Source organism: Phodopus roborovskii, unplaced genomic scaffold (assembly GCF_943737965.1).
Source record: "Phodopus roborovskii unplaced genomic scaffold, PHOROB, whole genome shotgun sequence".
Lineage (NCBI taxonomy): Eukaryota > Metazoa > Chordata > Mammalia > Rodentia > Cricetidae > Phodopus > Phodopus roborovskii.
Genome location: NW_026125397.1, coordinates 23,154,466 through 23,170,455, shown reverse-complemented (window position 1 = coordinate 23,170,455; position 15,990 = coordinate 23,154,466). Strand labels below are relative to the sequence as shown.

The 15,990-nt window shown below is 45.2% G+C and overlaps 1 protein-coding gene across 1 annotated transcript in view; it reads left to right on the top strand.

The window, feature by feature from the left end:
- The window catches only part of Slc16a10 (solute carrier family 16 member 10), an 85,078-nt gene that overhangs the window by 33,918 nt on the left and 35,170 nt on the right, over positions 1–15,990 (top strand). The window contains exon 2 of the mRNA XM_051175555.1: positions 15,130–15,274. Within this exon, the coding sequence (XP_051031512.1) occupies positions 15,130–15,274 (145 nt within the window). The remainder of the gene's footprint in view (positions 1–15,129; positions 15,275–15,990) is intronic.

Genomic DNA, 15,990 nt, shown 5'->3' with positions numbered 1-15,990 from the left:
GAGCAGGGCTCTGTTTAGCTGTCCTCACCTGCTGTTTTTCTCTGAACAGACCTGCTGTGATAATGGACTCGTTTTTCCTGCCGTGAGCATGTGTGAGTGTGCACACCTATACATGTATACATGCACATGTCCTGCCCTATTGCTCCACCTTGTTCCCAGGAGACAGGGTCTCTCACTGGACCTGGAGTCCCAGTGGCTCTCCTGTTCCCATTCCCCCACCCACAGCTGGGCTTACAGGTGTGCATGTGGCCACACCTGGCTTTTACATGGGTTTGGGGGTTGTTCTGACTGCAGGTCCTCACGCTCCACCCACAGCTGGGCTTACAGGTGTGCATGTGGCCACACCTGGCTTTTACATGGGTTTGGGGGATTGTTCTGACTGCAGGTCCTCACGCTCCACCCACAGCTGGGCTTACAGGTGTGCATGTGGCCACACCTGGCTTTTACATGGGTTTGGGGGATTGTTCTGACTGCAGGTCCTCACGCTCCACCCACAGCTGGGCTTACAGGTGTGCATGTGGCCACACCTGGCTTTTTACATGGGTTTTGGGGTTGTTCTGACTGCAGGTGCTCACGCTTCACAGCACCCTGATTCCAGCTCAGGGTATAGAATAGAGAGTTGGAAATGTAAGCAGCTAAGAAGACAGTCTGGATTACGGCTGTCTTTGCACCCTGACAGGGTTGCTTATCAGTTGCTTTCTCTCATCGTGGTTTCTCTAAGCAAAGAAGGACCCTGATAACGCTATCCCAGGAATATGCAAAGAAAGCTCCACCTGCTTATGGTGACGCCCAAGACACTGCAGACGTTTTGTCTAATAATAAAAGTAATACATTGTTAAGTATGTGTAGAACTCAGACAATTGTGGTTAGTAAGAATTGCAGTGAGTGAATGGTTGCCTTTGTGGGGGTGGCAGGAGCATTTTGTCCTGGGAAGCATGATATTAGAACTAAGACTGTAATTTCTGGTCTTGAACCACTAACGTAGTTGTTTTCTTCACTGGGATTGTTTGCTTAGGAAAAATTCTTTCCTCGGCAACCGATAAATCAGTACATTTATCTATTTGGTGAGTGTATCTTCAGAGACCTGACTGCGCCTGGTCTCTTACTAACTAGCTCTGCGGCTATTTGGAGAATTATTCAATCGCTGTGAACCTTGCCTATCTTGCCGGTGAGGTGTAGCCATTTCTCCTTGTTTGCAGGGTCGCTGCAAACACTTAGCGACAGCTGTATGTGTAGAGCCGATGGCTGTGTGCCTGGTCCTTAGGTGTTTTCCTTTTGGATATCTTTTTCTTGGGTTTCTTTAAGATCTGACAACACTGGCATTAAATCCATTGTCCTCCTCTCCCTTTCGAGTTGCCTCAGGGAGGAATCCAGGAGCTTTGCCTGCCACAAATCTCTGAAAAGCCACCTGTAAGCAAAGTGAGCGTTTCCGATGGGCTTGGTTTCAGGCCTGCCTGCCTGCCCATTACTACTTCAGCCCATGGGAGTTGAGGCAGGAGGATTTCTCAGAAAGCCAAAAAGGAAAGGAAAATAAAAAGCAGTTCAGAGTGAGTTCACGGATCCGCTCTCCCGCTTCACACCAAGTTTAGGAGCTGTTAATGGTGTCTGTCAGGCTCACAAGCAATGGTAATTTATCATCCTACCGTGTACGTAGAGCGCGGTATAAAACGTATGCATGTGCAGGAATGCATAGGGGCATAAGTGATTGTGAACAACTCTATCGAGAAAGCATTGTGGGGCTGCAGGGATGTTCAGATGTTATAAGCTGCACTGCCTTTGACAACAAGTGCATTTACAGCCCTGAAATAGTGTTTGGAACATAACTAGCACTTAAGAAATGTTACTGGGCTCTGTGTCGGGGTACGGAAGGACAGTGGTTTGAGATTAACAGAAAGTTTATCTTGGATTTTGTCCTAACCCTATTGCCATTACTTGTACTCTGGTAAACCCTTTGAAAGTAAGTGGCCCTCCCCACCCTCTTGAAGGGAGAACATTGTAGCTGCCTTGAGCAACCTCGTTAGCCCCCTGAGCCCTGTAAGGTGTAATATTCCCTCTGAAATTTTAAGTAGCACGTGCTGTTATGAAGGAACAGAAAAATAAAGCTTTACGGTTTTCTGAAATGGCACAAAGCAGTCTATCATTACAGTCAGGCTTTTTCTAGTTTCCCGTGCTACTAATTTAGCCTTGTAAATACCCTCATTACTACAGGGATAATTCCTTTTGGCTCTCTAGTGTTCTGGCCAGGTAGTAATTAAACTATGATTATGGCTAAGACAGACTAGTTATGAGCATGAAATTTCTGCTGCCTCCCACACCTGCCGTCTGAGAAGCTATGCGCTAACTTGCCTTAGGACATCTGCCTGTGTCTTGTATCTACAAATTCAGTCTGTTCCTAGGAATTGTGATCATAGTTTCCAATCTTGAGACAGATTTCTATGGCCCTTAGCAGTCATGTTCCCTATTGCTATTTGCTAGGTAGTCATGGCTGTGTTCATGCGGTTTTAAAGACTTGGTTACCGTATACCTTGATCAATTACACTAATGTTTGTGTCCGTTTTCTTATAAAATTAATTTTACTTAGTGTGATGCATATGTGTGTGTCTTTGTGTGTGTGTGTGTGTGTGTGCGCGTGCGCATGCTGATGCTCATGGAATCCAGAAGGTGGGGTTGGACTCCTTGGAGCTGGAAGCGTTTGAGGACCACTCATTGTGGGTCTGGATCCTTTGAGAGCACTAAGTGCCCTTGACCTCTGAGCTCTGTCTCTCCTGCCCGCTAGAGTTACGTTCCATGGTTATTGGTTTGCATACCCCTGTAGTGTAAAGATCAGCTTTCTGGAGTGCTTGTAACGCAAGAGTGCCGTTCCCCTGCCAGGCTCCACCTCTTTGGCATCCCTGTCAGAGAGGCAATGGCTTTTTAACTCATTTGTTTCTCATGGGTATCTTCCTACTTCGTATCTTTATATTTTAAAATAGTATGCCAATATGTCTATATTTTGAATTTTGAACTTGGACTTGTACAGCCGCCCTTGAATGGGACGAAGCGCTGACTCTTGTGCACTCTTTCCCCGCCCTCACAGCAGGCTAGTGACTGTTGGATTAAAGCAGTCAAAAGGCTGCTGCACACCCAGTGAGGCGCTCACATCACATAGAAGCCTTCCTACACGCAGCACTTGGTGAATGGTTTAAAATCTTAGTTCCTAAGTTTCCTCACCTGGACGGGGGGGGGGGTGACTTAATGCTATGGTTGATTTATTTCCCTAAAGCTCATCTATTACACTCTTCTGGGGTTTTAGATACTGTCTCTCTGGGATGGCCCTGGCTGCCAGTCCATGTTGTCCTATTATTGGAGCACAAAACAGGCTAAGGCACTTAATAGGAAGCATCTAGACTCTGCCTGACATAGTATTTTAAATAAATTCCAATTGCCATCACCAGCTTTGTCTGGGGACATCAGTATCTCCTTCTTCATCCTATGGAAGAGGCTGGTGTGACAGTTAATGGTGAGCTGGCCAACTGTAACCCTTCCTCCCAGGCCTTGCCCAGCATGCTTGTGATATGGGGAAGAACGGAATTTGAACCCCCAAAGGACAGGCCACTGTGAGAGACAAGAGAAGCCCAGTAAGAGAAGCTGGGTAAGCAGACTCAGCTTCTTCTACCAAAGGCACCAGTAAGCCAGGTCCTTTACCCCAGAGCAGTCACTAGACTGTGGGGTAGCGGCTGCATTGGCTCTGATGGGAAGTCCCTGACTGGGTCAGAGGCCAGCCAATGAGGGAGGTTCCGTGTTACAGATCTCTACTCGCACAATATCAGGATAGTTGTTTTCCTGGCTCAAATTGTGCTTTTCCACAACATAGGAACTGATTGTGCTGCCTCTAAAAATTTATAATACCCCAAACTATACTTTTTTCAGGAAAATTATCTGTGTTGCATTTCTCTGCCTCCTTTGAAAGGGGTTCCTCCCAGCAAGTAGTAGCCAAACCCGGCAACACTCAGACTGTTTCTGGCTGACTTCTGCTCAAATTTGTTTAGAATAGAGAAATTCTCTGGGCATGGTAACCACACCTGTATTCTAGCCCTTGCAAGGCAGAGAGAGGCAGGGGAGCAGCACAAGTTCAAGGCCACCCTGTCTGCATGGTGACTTCCAGGCCCAAAGCAAGACAAGGGGCTGGAGAGATGGCTTAGTGGTTAGGACCACTGGCTGCTTTTTCTGAGGACACAGGTTCAATTCCCAGTACTCACAAGGCAGCTCACAGCTGTCCATAACTCTAGTTTCAGGGTTCTGATGCCCTTTTCTGGCCTGTACGGGTACCAGGCATGGGCATGGTACACAGACATACGTGAAGACAAAGCATCCATATACATCAAATAGATGAGGAATTAGTTAAAAATAGCACACAACCTAGCTGAACAACAGCAGCCACTCAAAATACAGGAATTCATAAAATTCTCATGTACACACACACACACACACACACACACACGCGCGCGCGCGCACAAACACACGCACACGTATATATAACCTTTGAAGGGTCAGAGAGGTGGCACTGGGGTTAAGAACACTTACTGCTCTTGGAGAGGACCCAGGTTCAGTTCCTGACACCCACTTGGTGACTCACAGTTCCAGAGACTCTAACGCCCTCTCCTGGTCACTGTAGGCATTTGCATGCACATGGTACACAGGCATGCATGCAGACAGAACACCTGTACGTATAAAAGTTTAAAAAATTAAGCAAGAATTTGAATGCGTGTGCACGTACGTACGTACGTGTGTGTGTGTGTGTGTGTGTGTGTGTGTGTGTGTGTAACTTCAGATATCATTCTTTAGGATTTTGCCTTGTTTTGAGCCTGCCGCTCACCTCCTAGACTAGGCTGGGTCACCGGTGAGCTTGGGGAGCCATCTGCGTCCACTTACTTAGTACTGAGACTATAAAAGCATGCGTCTGTCATCCCACATGCCTTCTTTACATTGGTCTTGGGATCCAACTCTGGTACTTTATTAACTGAAGATATCTTTAGCATTAGAATTATTTTAATTATGTATGTGTTTATGTTGTCTGTCTGCACATCTGTCTGCCTCTGGGCACATGGGAACTGGAGAGAGGAGGCTATCCAGTGTCTGTTGTTAATTCTCTGCTGTGTCCCCCCGAGACAGTCTTTCACTGAATCTGTGGCTGGGCTAACAGCCAGCAAGCCCCAGATAGTTGATGCTCATGTCTTTGCCCTGTGCCGCCCTCTGCCACAGCCTCCACCCATCACACTGGGGTTGCAGGTATGCGTGGCTATTCCTGGCTTTCTGTATATGGTGGGGATTTGTGCCAACTCTTCATACTTCTGCAGGGTGTGCTCCCAGCACCTAGGAATCTTGCTCTGAGCCAGTTTTAGGAAGAGATGTCTGCTTTATGTTCAGGGTACCGAGTCAGTCGCCTTTATTTGCAAACAGAGCACATCTCCCCTTACCCCATGCCTGGGTCTGCTTGTTTCCTTTGTTCTTAGACTCTGCCTGTCACTGCCATTGCCACGTTCCCTGACTGTTCATCATGTGCTTCTTCCTAGTGAATCTTCAGAGCTCTCGGCTCTCTTACCGATGAGTCCAGGCTCTTGGCACCTTACTGATTCTGAATTTGGATCATTGTCACTACCTATCACTTGATGGGGCCTTCCGATCCCCCCAGTTTCCCATGTGAATACTCTGTTCTCCAAAACCAGAGTCAAGTTCCCACTTGATCACGCCATTCCCAGGTTGACCAAGCATGGCTGTGCTTGTGACTCTGACACAACGTTAGACCACTTGCAGGCAGGCTGTTCCCTTCTCTCAACGACAGCCTCCTTCCGGTCTTCTTCCCTCCATTCTTTGCCTGAGGAAGTCTGTTTATCCTTCAAGACAGTTTGGGTGGTACCCAGAGGAAAGAGTATCTGGCTGCCCCTGTCTTCCCACGGCTGGGCTGCGCCCTTCCTAAGAGTCCCGTAACACGGTTACCACACTGCTCGCTGTCCTGCTTGCTTTTCCTGACTAGAGATGTATGAGATTAGGCATTTAAGACCCCAGTACCCAGCGGGGTCATGTTTCTCGCATGACCAACATCGTGAAATATTCCCTTCCCATTTATAACTGTCCATTGAGTTCACTGAATTCTGAATGTAACAATCTAGTCTTTTACTTTTGAAGCTTATTTATTTATTTAATCAATTTCAGCCTTTTGTGTATAATGGGGTTTGGGTATCAGCTTTGTCAACCATGGTATCATTTTTATTCTTAGCTTTTGTCCCTCCATAGAATACACCTCTTTGTGGGCAAAGCTTGGCATCCATGTTATCTCCTCTATCTTCTGAGAGCTGGATGAGTGCTGGTACACACACTGTAGTCATTCTATACTTGCCAAGGGGATGAAGGTGGTGGCTCAAAATCTGGCAAGTGGGACTTTTGCTGTTTTTCAGCTCTTAGCCTTAGCTCCATTCCATCCAATATTTTTTATTAGACATAATTTAGAAAATTTTCATCACTACATATGACCTTATTTTGTAAGTCACAAAGCAGAATAAGGCTATATTGAAAAGTTTAAAGAAAACTTCTGTGGAATTAAGGCTTTTCATTGTATTTGAATTTCTAATGATTAATAACTTGCTGTTAAGTGTTTTCAGTTTTATGTGTACTAACTTTGTGTGTGTGTATGTGTGTATCAGTGTGTGTGGTGAGTGTGTATCAGTGTGTGGTGAGTGTGTATCAGTGTGTGTGTGTGTGTGGTGTGTGTGAGTGTGTGTGGTATGTGTGTGTCTTTGCAGAGCATGTTTTTGGAGGGAAGGAGGTGCATTGTACCTTGGACAAAGGAAACGGTTTAGATTTAGCCCTCTTTGAGAAAGGTAGGGCAGTAAGGCATTAGGAATCCAGTGTAGCTTCCCTTTCAAAGATTGAAGAGTTAGTTAGGGTTGATACTTTTTGTATTCACAGAGGATGTGAAGAATAATACAGAGAGATATATTTAAGGTGTAGTGTAGCATTAAAAATGTTAGATTTGGAGAATTTGGAGAGATAAGTTGTCAGCCCCCTCTCCCCATTCCTGCCAGTGTGTGCGTGCGCACGTGTTGTGTGTGTGTGTGTGTGTGTGTGTGTGTGTGTGTGTGCGTGCGCGCGCGCACGTGCGCATACACGTGCAGGAGCCCTGGATGAGCCACGGTGTGCGTGTGGAGGTCAGAGGACAACCTGCAGGAGTTGGGTCTCCCTTCCACCACAGGGGAGGGTCTTGGGGATTGGAATCAGGCAGGCAGTCAGGCTTGACAGCTCTTCCTTCTTGCTGGCCCAGCAGCTGTTTATCTTGATGTTTGAGAATTTAAAATACTTCTTAAAGCGATAGAGAAATGAGCATTTAGTGGGAGAGCAATGGACTATTCCGTTTGGAGAATGTTTTTCAGTGCTTATGTAAAAACTCAGTTGAAAAATTTCCCGTTAACCACTTTCCCACTCTTAGTCATCAATCCTGTTGTAATTTCAAAGATTAAAGCCTGATATTAAAAGGATTATGTGTGTATTTATTTATACTGCTTTCTAGTTGTCAGCTGAGGTGTGCTGACCAGAAGTTATAAAAGCAACACAGTTGTTTATGAGGAGTGCCGGAATGCACAGAGCAGGGCTTTGGGCCAGGTAGTAAATCAGAGGCTTCTGCTTACACTTTTGAGCACGCTTAGGCAAATTGCTTAATCACCAAGCCATGGCTACTTCACCCGGGGCTGTTGAAGGCTGAGGGTGGCACCACACGGCATCTGCCAATGTGGCAGGGTCTCTCTTAATGTTGGATTTCATTTCCCTTACGAGTACGCCCCGAGTATGTTTTTAGCGTTCTGATCTCTATCAGTTAGGCTTTCACTCGTGCTTTAGACACCGCGTCATGGCACGGAGGGCCTTTTCTCGATAGTGGACAGTTTAAAGTAAGTCTCAGAGTCATCCGAAGAAATGATGTTCAGCAAAAATTGTGTATTTCCCACTCACTGTATGGACATCAGTCCAGTTACTATTTCAAAAATTAAGTATATGTAGTAATAAGACTATATGTGTATTAATCTGTTACCTTATTCCACAGGGATTTGATGTGGTTTTCAGTATCAGAAAACACATCCCAAAACAATCAAAAATAAGATCTGGAATGTGATGTTCAAACCAGGTGGAAATAACCTTTAGTGCAGACAGACCATCGTGCCATGTGGTTATTATAAACCACTGACAACAGACATATAATAGAATAATAGAGGAGAGGGTTACAGGCGAGAGCCCCAATCCCCTAAGGAAGTAAGGTGCTATCTCCTTCGCGTATAGGAAGGAATGAGGGACAGTGAACTTGTGATTGTCCTTGTGGCAGAAGCAGCAGTGGAGTCCATCCCGCAGCTGTGGTGTCTGCCAGTGACGCCCAGACAGCATGCTCAGGACGCAGCAGCCCACAGCATGCTCAGAACACTGGGAGTGGGGCGTGGGGGTGGGGGTGGGGGTGGGGGAGGGGAGGGCAGGGTCACACAGCACCTGAGTGCGCAGGCTCCTGTCACCTGACTGAAGTGAGGGCACCATACCAAAAGTCCACACATGACTGAACACAATGCTTTGTACTTTTTCAGTTTTTAAATCAGCTTTATGTAATTTATTTTATTAAGTCAGTCAGTCAATCAGTCTATCTGTATATATCATGTATGTGCTTGGTTCCCAGGCAGGTCAGGAGAGGACATGGGGTTCCCTGGAGCAGAAGTTACAGATGGTTGTGAGCCACTTACCATGAGGGTGCTGGGAATTAAACTCAGGTTCTCTGCAAGAGCAGCCGGTGGGTGCTCTTAACTGTTGAACTATATCTCTAGCACATTAAAAAAATCATCTTAAGATTTTTAAAAACTCATTTTTATTCGTGTGTGTGTGTGCCCGTTTTCCTGTATCGTATCAAATATGTGCAATGACTCCCCTGGATTTGGAGTCACAGGTGCTTGTGAGCTGCCCCAGTGCGGTGCTGGGAACTGAACCCATGTCCTCTGCAAGAGCTCTCAGTGGCTGAGCCGTCTTCAGATATCAGTGTCTGTGTCTTCAGTGGAACCTTTTTTTTTTTTTTTAATTTAAAGAGGCAACATACATACAATAATGCCTGAGGAGGAGGCTCGGCACATGAGTGTGAGCTTCTTGGTAGAGCTCTGTGCAGATTTCGGCCCTGCGCTGTGAATACTCTGTTGTTGAACCACACTGGCTGGTCTCTATTACAATGAAGTGAGCATATTGTGAGGGTGGCGCCTGTAATGGGACCCAACTGTGACTTAACTCCCTGACCTCACAGAAGAGTACTGAGGGAGTGTCGCTTCCGCTGTATGCAGTCATAGGGTTAAACCATTTGTTTCTCTTAGAGGAATGAATCTTAATAAATAAATGAGGTTTGCAGAAGTCTGGACTGTAGATCTAGATTACAAGTGAAAAAAATTTCCCCCAAACAAGACTATGTGTACTGATGTATAAATATGAGCCATAGAGGCTTGGGAGTTGGTGGAGGTTTGATGTAGTGTGATTTCTCTTTTTAAAACCTCAAACCTTGTTATTCATATTTTTGGGGTAATATATACGTTCAGAAATCTATACTTAGAGCAATGTTGCTCTAGCCCAGCACCTTCCCTGGGATGTGAATGGTTATAAAGTAGCGGAAATGTTAGTCCTCCAGTTCTCCTGGTGGCCCTCCTCAGGCAAGGAGCCATCACCTCCAGCCGGGAGCACTCACATCTGCGTGTGATCAAAACCACTGCAAACTAAAACTTCAGTTCATTTTAAAGGTGACCGTGGTACACATGCCTGCTGCAACCCCAGCTACTTGGCATGGATTGTAAATTTGAGGCCTTTCTGGCCTATATTGCAAGTTTTGGGCCAGGTCTTGTTTCAGAAGGAAAAGGGCCTGAGGATGTAGTCTGGTGACACCACACTTGCTTAGGTGACACAGCCTCAGGTCCCTCCCCAACCACTGCAACAATGACAGCTGTTGAGATTTGAACAGGGCCAGTATTACTTTGAAGTTAACTACTTACAGAATCTTGATATTATGGACAAAACATTGTGGTTGTTATTTCATACCTAAGTCACACTTTGCTTTTATAATTCTTTCCCCTTCTCCCTCCCTCCCTCCCTGCCTCCCTCCTTTGAGACAAGGTCTTGCTGTTTAGTTCTGTGCCCCACTTTTTAATTGAATTATTTGGTGTTTTGGTGACTAGTTTTTTGAGTTCTTTATATATTTTGGAATCAGCCCTCTGTCAGATCTTTTCCCATTCTGTGGGCTGTCGTTTTGTCTTATTGACTGTGTCTTTTGCCTTACAGAAGCTTCTCGGTTTCAGGGAGGTCCCATTTATTAATTGTTGATCTCAGTGATAATTGAAGGAAAAATAAAGCCTTTTCATTTTAATAGACTAAAATTAGACTAAAGAAACTAATGACAACAAAGTAAGCGCTACAGAAAATACTTGAAGAATCTTTCAGACTAAAGAGAGGGAAACAAAACAAAACAAAACAAAAAAACAAAAAAACAGATCCATCCACAAAACCACAGGAAAGAATAAACTACAAAAAAACAATGCAAAATGTGAGGAGAAAATGCCAAACCCTATAAAATCAAGGAAACGGCAGAAATCTCTCTCTGTTTTGAGACAGGGTCTCTCTCTGTAGCTCTGGCTGCTCTGGGACTTTGTAGACCAGGCTGGCCGAGATGCTGGTGCCACCCTCCCCCCACGCCCCAGCTCCTGACCTAGAGCTCTGCTTTATTTTGTTGAGACAGAGCCTTCCTTAGGTTGCTCGGGTGGGTCTCACACTAGCTACATACTGAGGGCTAGAATCTAATACAGACACCACCACTGGTGTCTGGTTTACGCAGTCCTGGGGTTCGAATCCAGGGCCTGGTCCATGACAGGAAAGCACTTTACCCACTGAGCTGCATTGCGAGACCCAGTGCTTGGACTCTTCAGCCAACACGTTGGAACTTCACAGAAAATGGACATTTTATGAGTTTCCGATAGCAAATGGTTATTCACTCAAATATTTAATTGTTCTTCAATTTGATTAGATTGCCATAACATCATCAATTGCCAGTTATTGTTTCAACTGAACATTGTACTGAAATTCTGGCAGCGCCTATTCCATTTGGTAGGTGGTCAGGGGTTGGGGGGAAGCTTTAAAATAGTACTGAAAACCCGTAGAAGGATTCTTGAGAGGAAAAGCATTTCGCGAGGCTCGTCTGAACTCCGTGCTGAGGCTTTTACCTCACGCGTGGAAGAACAGGGACATGCTCTTGTACCGACATATGGCACAGTCTTTAGGGTGAAATGTAGCTCCGTCCCTGGAGGGAGGGGAGAGGGCACAGAGGGCTGAGACAGCCCCTGGAAACCCCAACAAGGAGGGGCTGCAGAGAGGCCTCCGTGGGTAAGAGCACTCACTGGCTGCTCTTCCAAAGGACACAAGTTTGATTCCCGGCAACCACAAGGCAGCTCACAACTGACTGTAACTCCAGCCCAAGGGTATCTCTCTTCCGGCCTCCTCAGGCACGGGATGTACATGAGGTACAAACACACACACAGGTAAGATGCCCACACACAAGGAATAAATCAATTAAAAATATCCAGCAAGGAGAGAGCTATTGCTGGCCAGCAGCCCCAATGCAAGAGCTGTACAGGAGGTGGCTGGCTTGGGATTTGAAAGGATTTGTGTGCTTCCCACAGGTCAGAGGAGGCTGAGTAGGTGAGAGGTAGCTCCTTAACAGTCGTGACTCCAGCCCAAATAGACGCCTAGAGGGGCAGTGAGACCACCACAATCTTGTTTACGACAGCTGAAAGCTGCCAGGAATGCTCCAGCCAAGAGGCGCCCAGAGGCAGAGCCCACACAGACTCCCAGCAGCATCCACTGTCCTTGGGTAGCACTATTGAAGCATCATGTCCTTCCTTGCTCTCCTTCCCCCAGCCTCATCGCTCCCGCCTTGGAGGGAACTCAGGATGGGAAGGGATGGGAAGCAGCTGGTCCCAGTTCTGCCTGTCGTCCCCGTGCCTAGAAAATATTCAGTTACTAAACAGAGACTGGCGTGTCAGCTGGCTTGGCTGCAGGCTTTCTGTTGTCTTAGCACGGACAAAAAGACCACAGGGATCTGCTCAAGTGCTCATCCAGTGACAGAGGAAACCGTTTCCTCCACAGACGGGCGCTAAGAGGGTGCTCAGCAGACTATACAATTATATCTTGCGTGGGTGCTATTTCATAAATGTGTAAGCCTGTAAGTTTTCATGTTTGGCAGAGACACCATGTCCTTTCAGATGACTCATTCCTTTAGTGCAAAATAATGACTGTTAGGACTATTTAATACTTATTTTTTCAGTTTTTGGCTTTCTTTTGAATGTATTCTTGCAGAATCAGCTGGAAGGTATGCTTTCTAATTTTCAAAAAAAAATTTTCTATTGTGAAAGATAATATATATTTTTAGAAAAGATAAAACTATGTATTTCCCCCCCAAATCCACAGTAGTCAAAGACTTTTGCCAGATTTTGTTTGTGGTTATGTTGTTTTCATTTAGTTTTTTGGGGGCAGGTTGCATTTTTACTAGTGAGCACTACATGTAACGTATACACTTAGATTTCTTGGTGTGCTGTACTATTTGATGGTAGTACCTTGATTATCTAGGCGCCTTATCTGGGAATGGATGGTAGTGTCCTATTCTGCTGGGCTTTGATAGTATATTGTTTCTTTTGTTGTTGTCTTATTTACTTGCTTTTTCAGACATTGTCTTTGAACTTACTGTGTAAATCAGGCTAGCCACACACTCATAGTGATCCTCCTGCTTCAGCCTCCTGTGTGCTGGAATTAAAGGCGAGCACCACCACATCTAGCCAGTAAATTTCTCAAGTGTGGATTACCAAGATATTTTGAATGGGGTTAAATTATTACTGATGAGTTTTTTTTTTTTTTAAAGACAGCATCTATGTAGCTCTGGCTGAACTTGAACTCACAGCAGTCCTTCTTCAGCCACCTAAGGGTTAGACTGCAGGTGAGCCACCATTCCCATCTTTCCAGCCAGCGGCTTCCCTCCGGCAGAGCCTCTGCTAATGGCCGCTCTAGGCTCATCCTTAGCAGATGTCTTTCTTGGTTTAGGCCTTGGCTTGGATGGGCAGGTTCACCGACAGTCTGGCAGACTGTCCTGTGATGTCCTGTTCGGTTAGTTTGGATTCGTGTTGGTTGCTCTCCGTATCCTCTGGAGATGTTCTCTTCAGCATAGTGCTGATGGCTGCAAGGATACAGCCCAGGCTGGAGAGATGGTCTGTGGGTTAGAAAGAACACTTGTGTCCTTGTGGGACTGCGCTCTTCTTTCTGGCTATTTAAGTATATTAAGCACATAACTTAAGGATGACTTAAAGTGCATGAAATAAAAAAGGGTGAAGTTATCAATATGGCCAAGCTTCATTTAGACCTAGTACTAAGAAAGGGTCTTTTACAGGATTTGGTTTTCATGCCTCTGTTAAGGAAATAGAGAAACACAGGCAGGGAATTTTCAGAGCTGGATGGAGCTAGAGATCACCTCCATTCTTTCTCTCTCTCATACATTACGTCTCTGCCTCAGTTTCCCCTCCCTCCACTCCGTAACCTCCTCTCTTCCCCAGACCCACTCCTCCTCCACCACCTCCCGGGGATTTCTACTGAACACAGTCTAACAAGTTACAGCAAGACAATCAACCCGCATGTCAAGGGTGGATGAGGAAACCCAGCAGGAGGGAGGGTCAGAGACAGTCCTGCTCCTGCTGTTGGGAGTCCACAACCGAAAGGAATAGCTCAGGGCCCATGTTTGTTGCTTCCAGTCTGTGAGCCACTACAGGCCCTTCGTGGTTGATTCTGTGGGCCGTGTTCTCATGGATCACCTAGTCTTACCATTGCAAGAGCTTCTAGATTAGGAAGTGTGGTGCCTGGGCACTGAGGTTCACTTACACTTTTCCCAATCCTCAGTAATTCTGGGAAGGTGTCTGTCCAGTCAGTTTCCAAGATATTTAAACCAACTCAGAAGGGGCGTGACCTCTCAGGGACAACTTTATTAAAGGGCTTGTTGTATAGCTGCATTCGTGTAGGTCCTATTAGCTTGTTTTTAGAAGAGTGTCCAGGCTTGATGACAGATCACTTAGTTCTCTGATATACTGTTAGGAGTATTTGTACCTAATGCTAATGCTTTCTGCTTTTGTTTTTTTACAGAATCAGAAGCAGAAACTATGACTTTTCATAGCCACTACCTTTTTTTTTTTAAAGTTTAGAAAATAACATACTTGCAGAGAAGAAAAGAAAATAACAGCTTTATAAATCATAGGTAAAACAAATGTCCTGTAGTGACTGTCCAGGTCAGAAATAATCTGCGATACATAAGTCAGTCTCTAGGACAAAAGCCAAAAACCTAGCCCAGACGCTATACAGACAATCACACACTGCTTAACTGTCCCTTAACTGTTTGTAACAGAAGGATAGTGATCTACTCGAATTCATCACAGCCGACATGCTGCTCACATCTGTAGTTCCAGGAGTCTGGAAGGCTTGTTGAGACTGCAGAATTGGGGTGCGTGAGAACCTGTCTTAAAAAAAGAAAAGGACATTCTAAAGTGAAGAGTTATAACCACTACCCTGATTTCAGCAGCCATTTTCTTTTGCATTTGACACACATATGAGTGTGTATGTGGATATGTGTGTGTGTATGTGTGTGAGTGTGTATGTGCATATGTGTGTGTGTGTATGTTGTGTGTCTTATTATGTCACCCAAGCAGACTTAAGCTCATTTTTCTTCTGTGTTTGCTTCCTAAGTGCTAGAAGCATAGGTTTGCTCTACTAAGCTCAACTTTTTTTTTAATTTTTAATTTTTTTTATCTAATGCAATTTGTTTCAGAGATTAGAAATTGCTTACGACCACAGATATGAATTAGACAAGGCCATAGAGGAATGTCTAATTAATTGAAAAGCACACACCTTTCAAGAATTCAATTAAGCATAGCTGTGTTATGAGTCACCGCTGGCTGAGGACTGCAGCTGCTGTGGCATGCCCTCTGGTTATCCGTGTACCAGTGCTCTCCCCGACTAAACGGGTGGGCTGAGTTAGTTTGCCGTGTTGTAAGGCTGTCTCTTCTTTTCCAGCGTGGGTTGGCTCGCTGTCCATGGGCATGATCTTCTTCTGCTGCCCCATAGCCAGCGTCTTCACAGACATGTTTGGCTGCCGGAAAACAGCTGTCGTGGGTGCTGCCGTGGGGTTCATCGGACTCATGTCCAGTTCTTTCGTAAGGTAAGGATGTGGCTGCTTCCCACTGCTCTTGAAGAGCTGTTAAATACTTTCCAGAGTCTTTGCTGTTTAAAACGCCGTCAATTGGAGATCAGAATTGTCGCTCATGGCAGCACAGCTGAGACGGGACACTGAAACGTATTTGCTCGCAGTGGCCAGTTTAGGAGTTACATAAAACTCCTAAAGGAATCAAGTTATAGCTATGAGTTATCTAAAGCTGTGGCTTCAGTTTAAAGTCACTACCGTCTCAGATCTCAAGGGTTCTAAATGACATACATAGACACACATGTGCGCACACACACATGCATATACACACACATACACACACATGCATATACATATGCATACATATACATACCCACATGCATATACACACATGCATTATACATACACACATATATGTACATACATGCATATACATATACATACATATATACACATACACACATACATATACATACATATATGCATATATATACACACATACACACATACATACACATGCATATACACACATATACATACACATACACATATACACACATGCATATACTACACACAAATACAGACACACACATATACATACATATATACATACATACATGTGTATGTACATATATATTTTTTTTCTGAGACAGGGTTTCTCTGTGTAGCTCTAGCTGTCCTGGAACTCGCTCTGTAGACCAGGCTGGCCTTGAACTCACAGAGATCCACCTGCC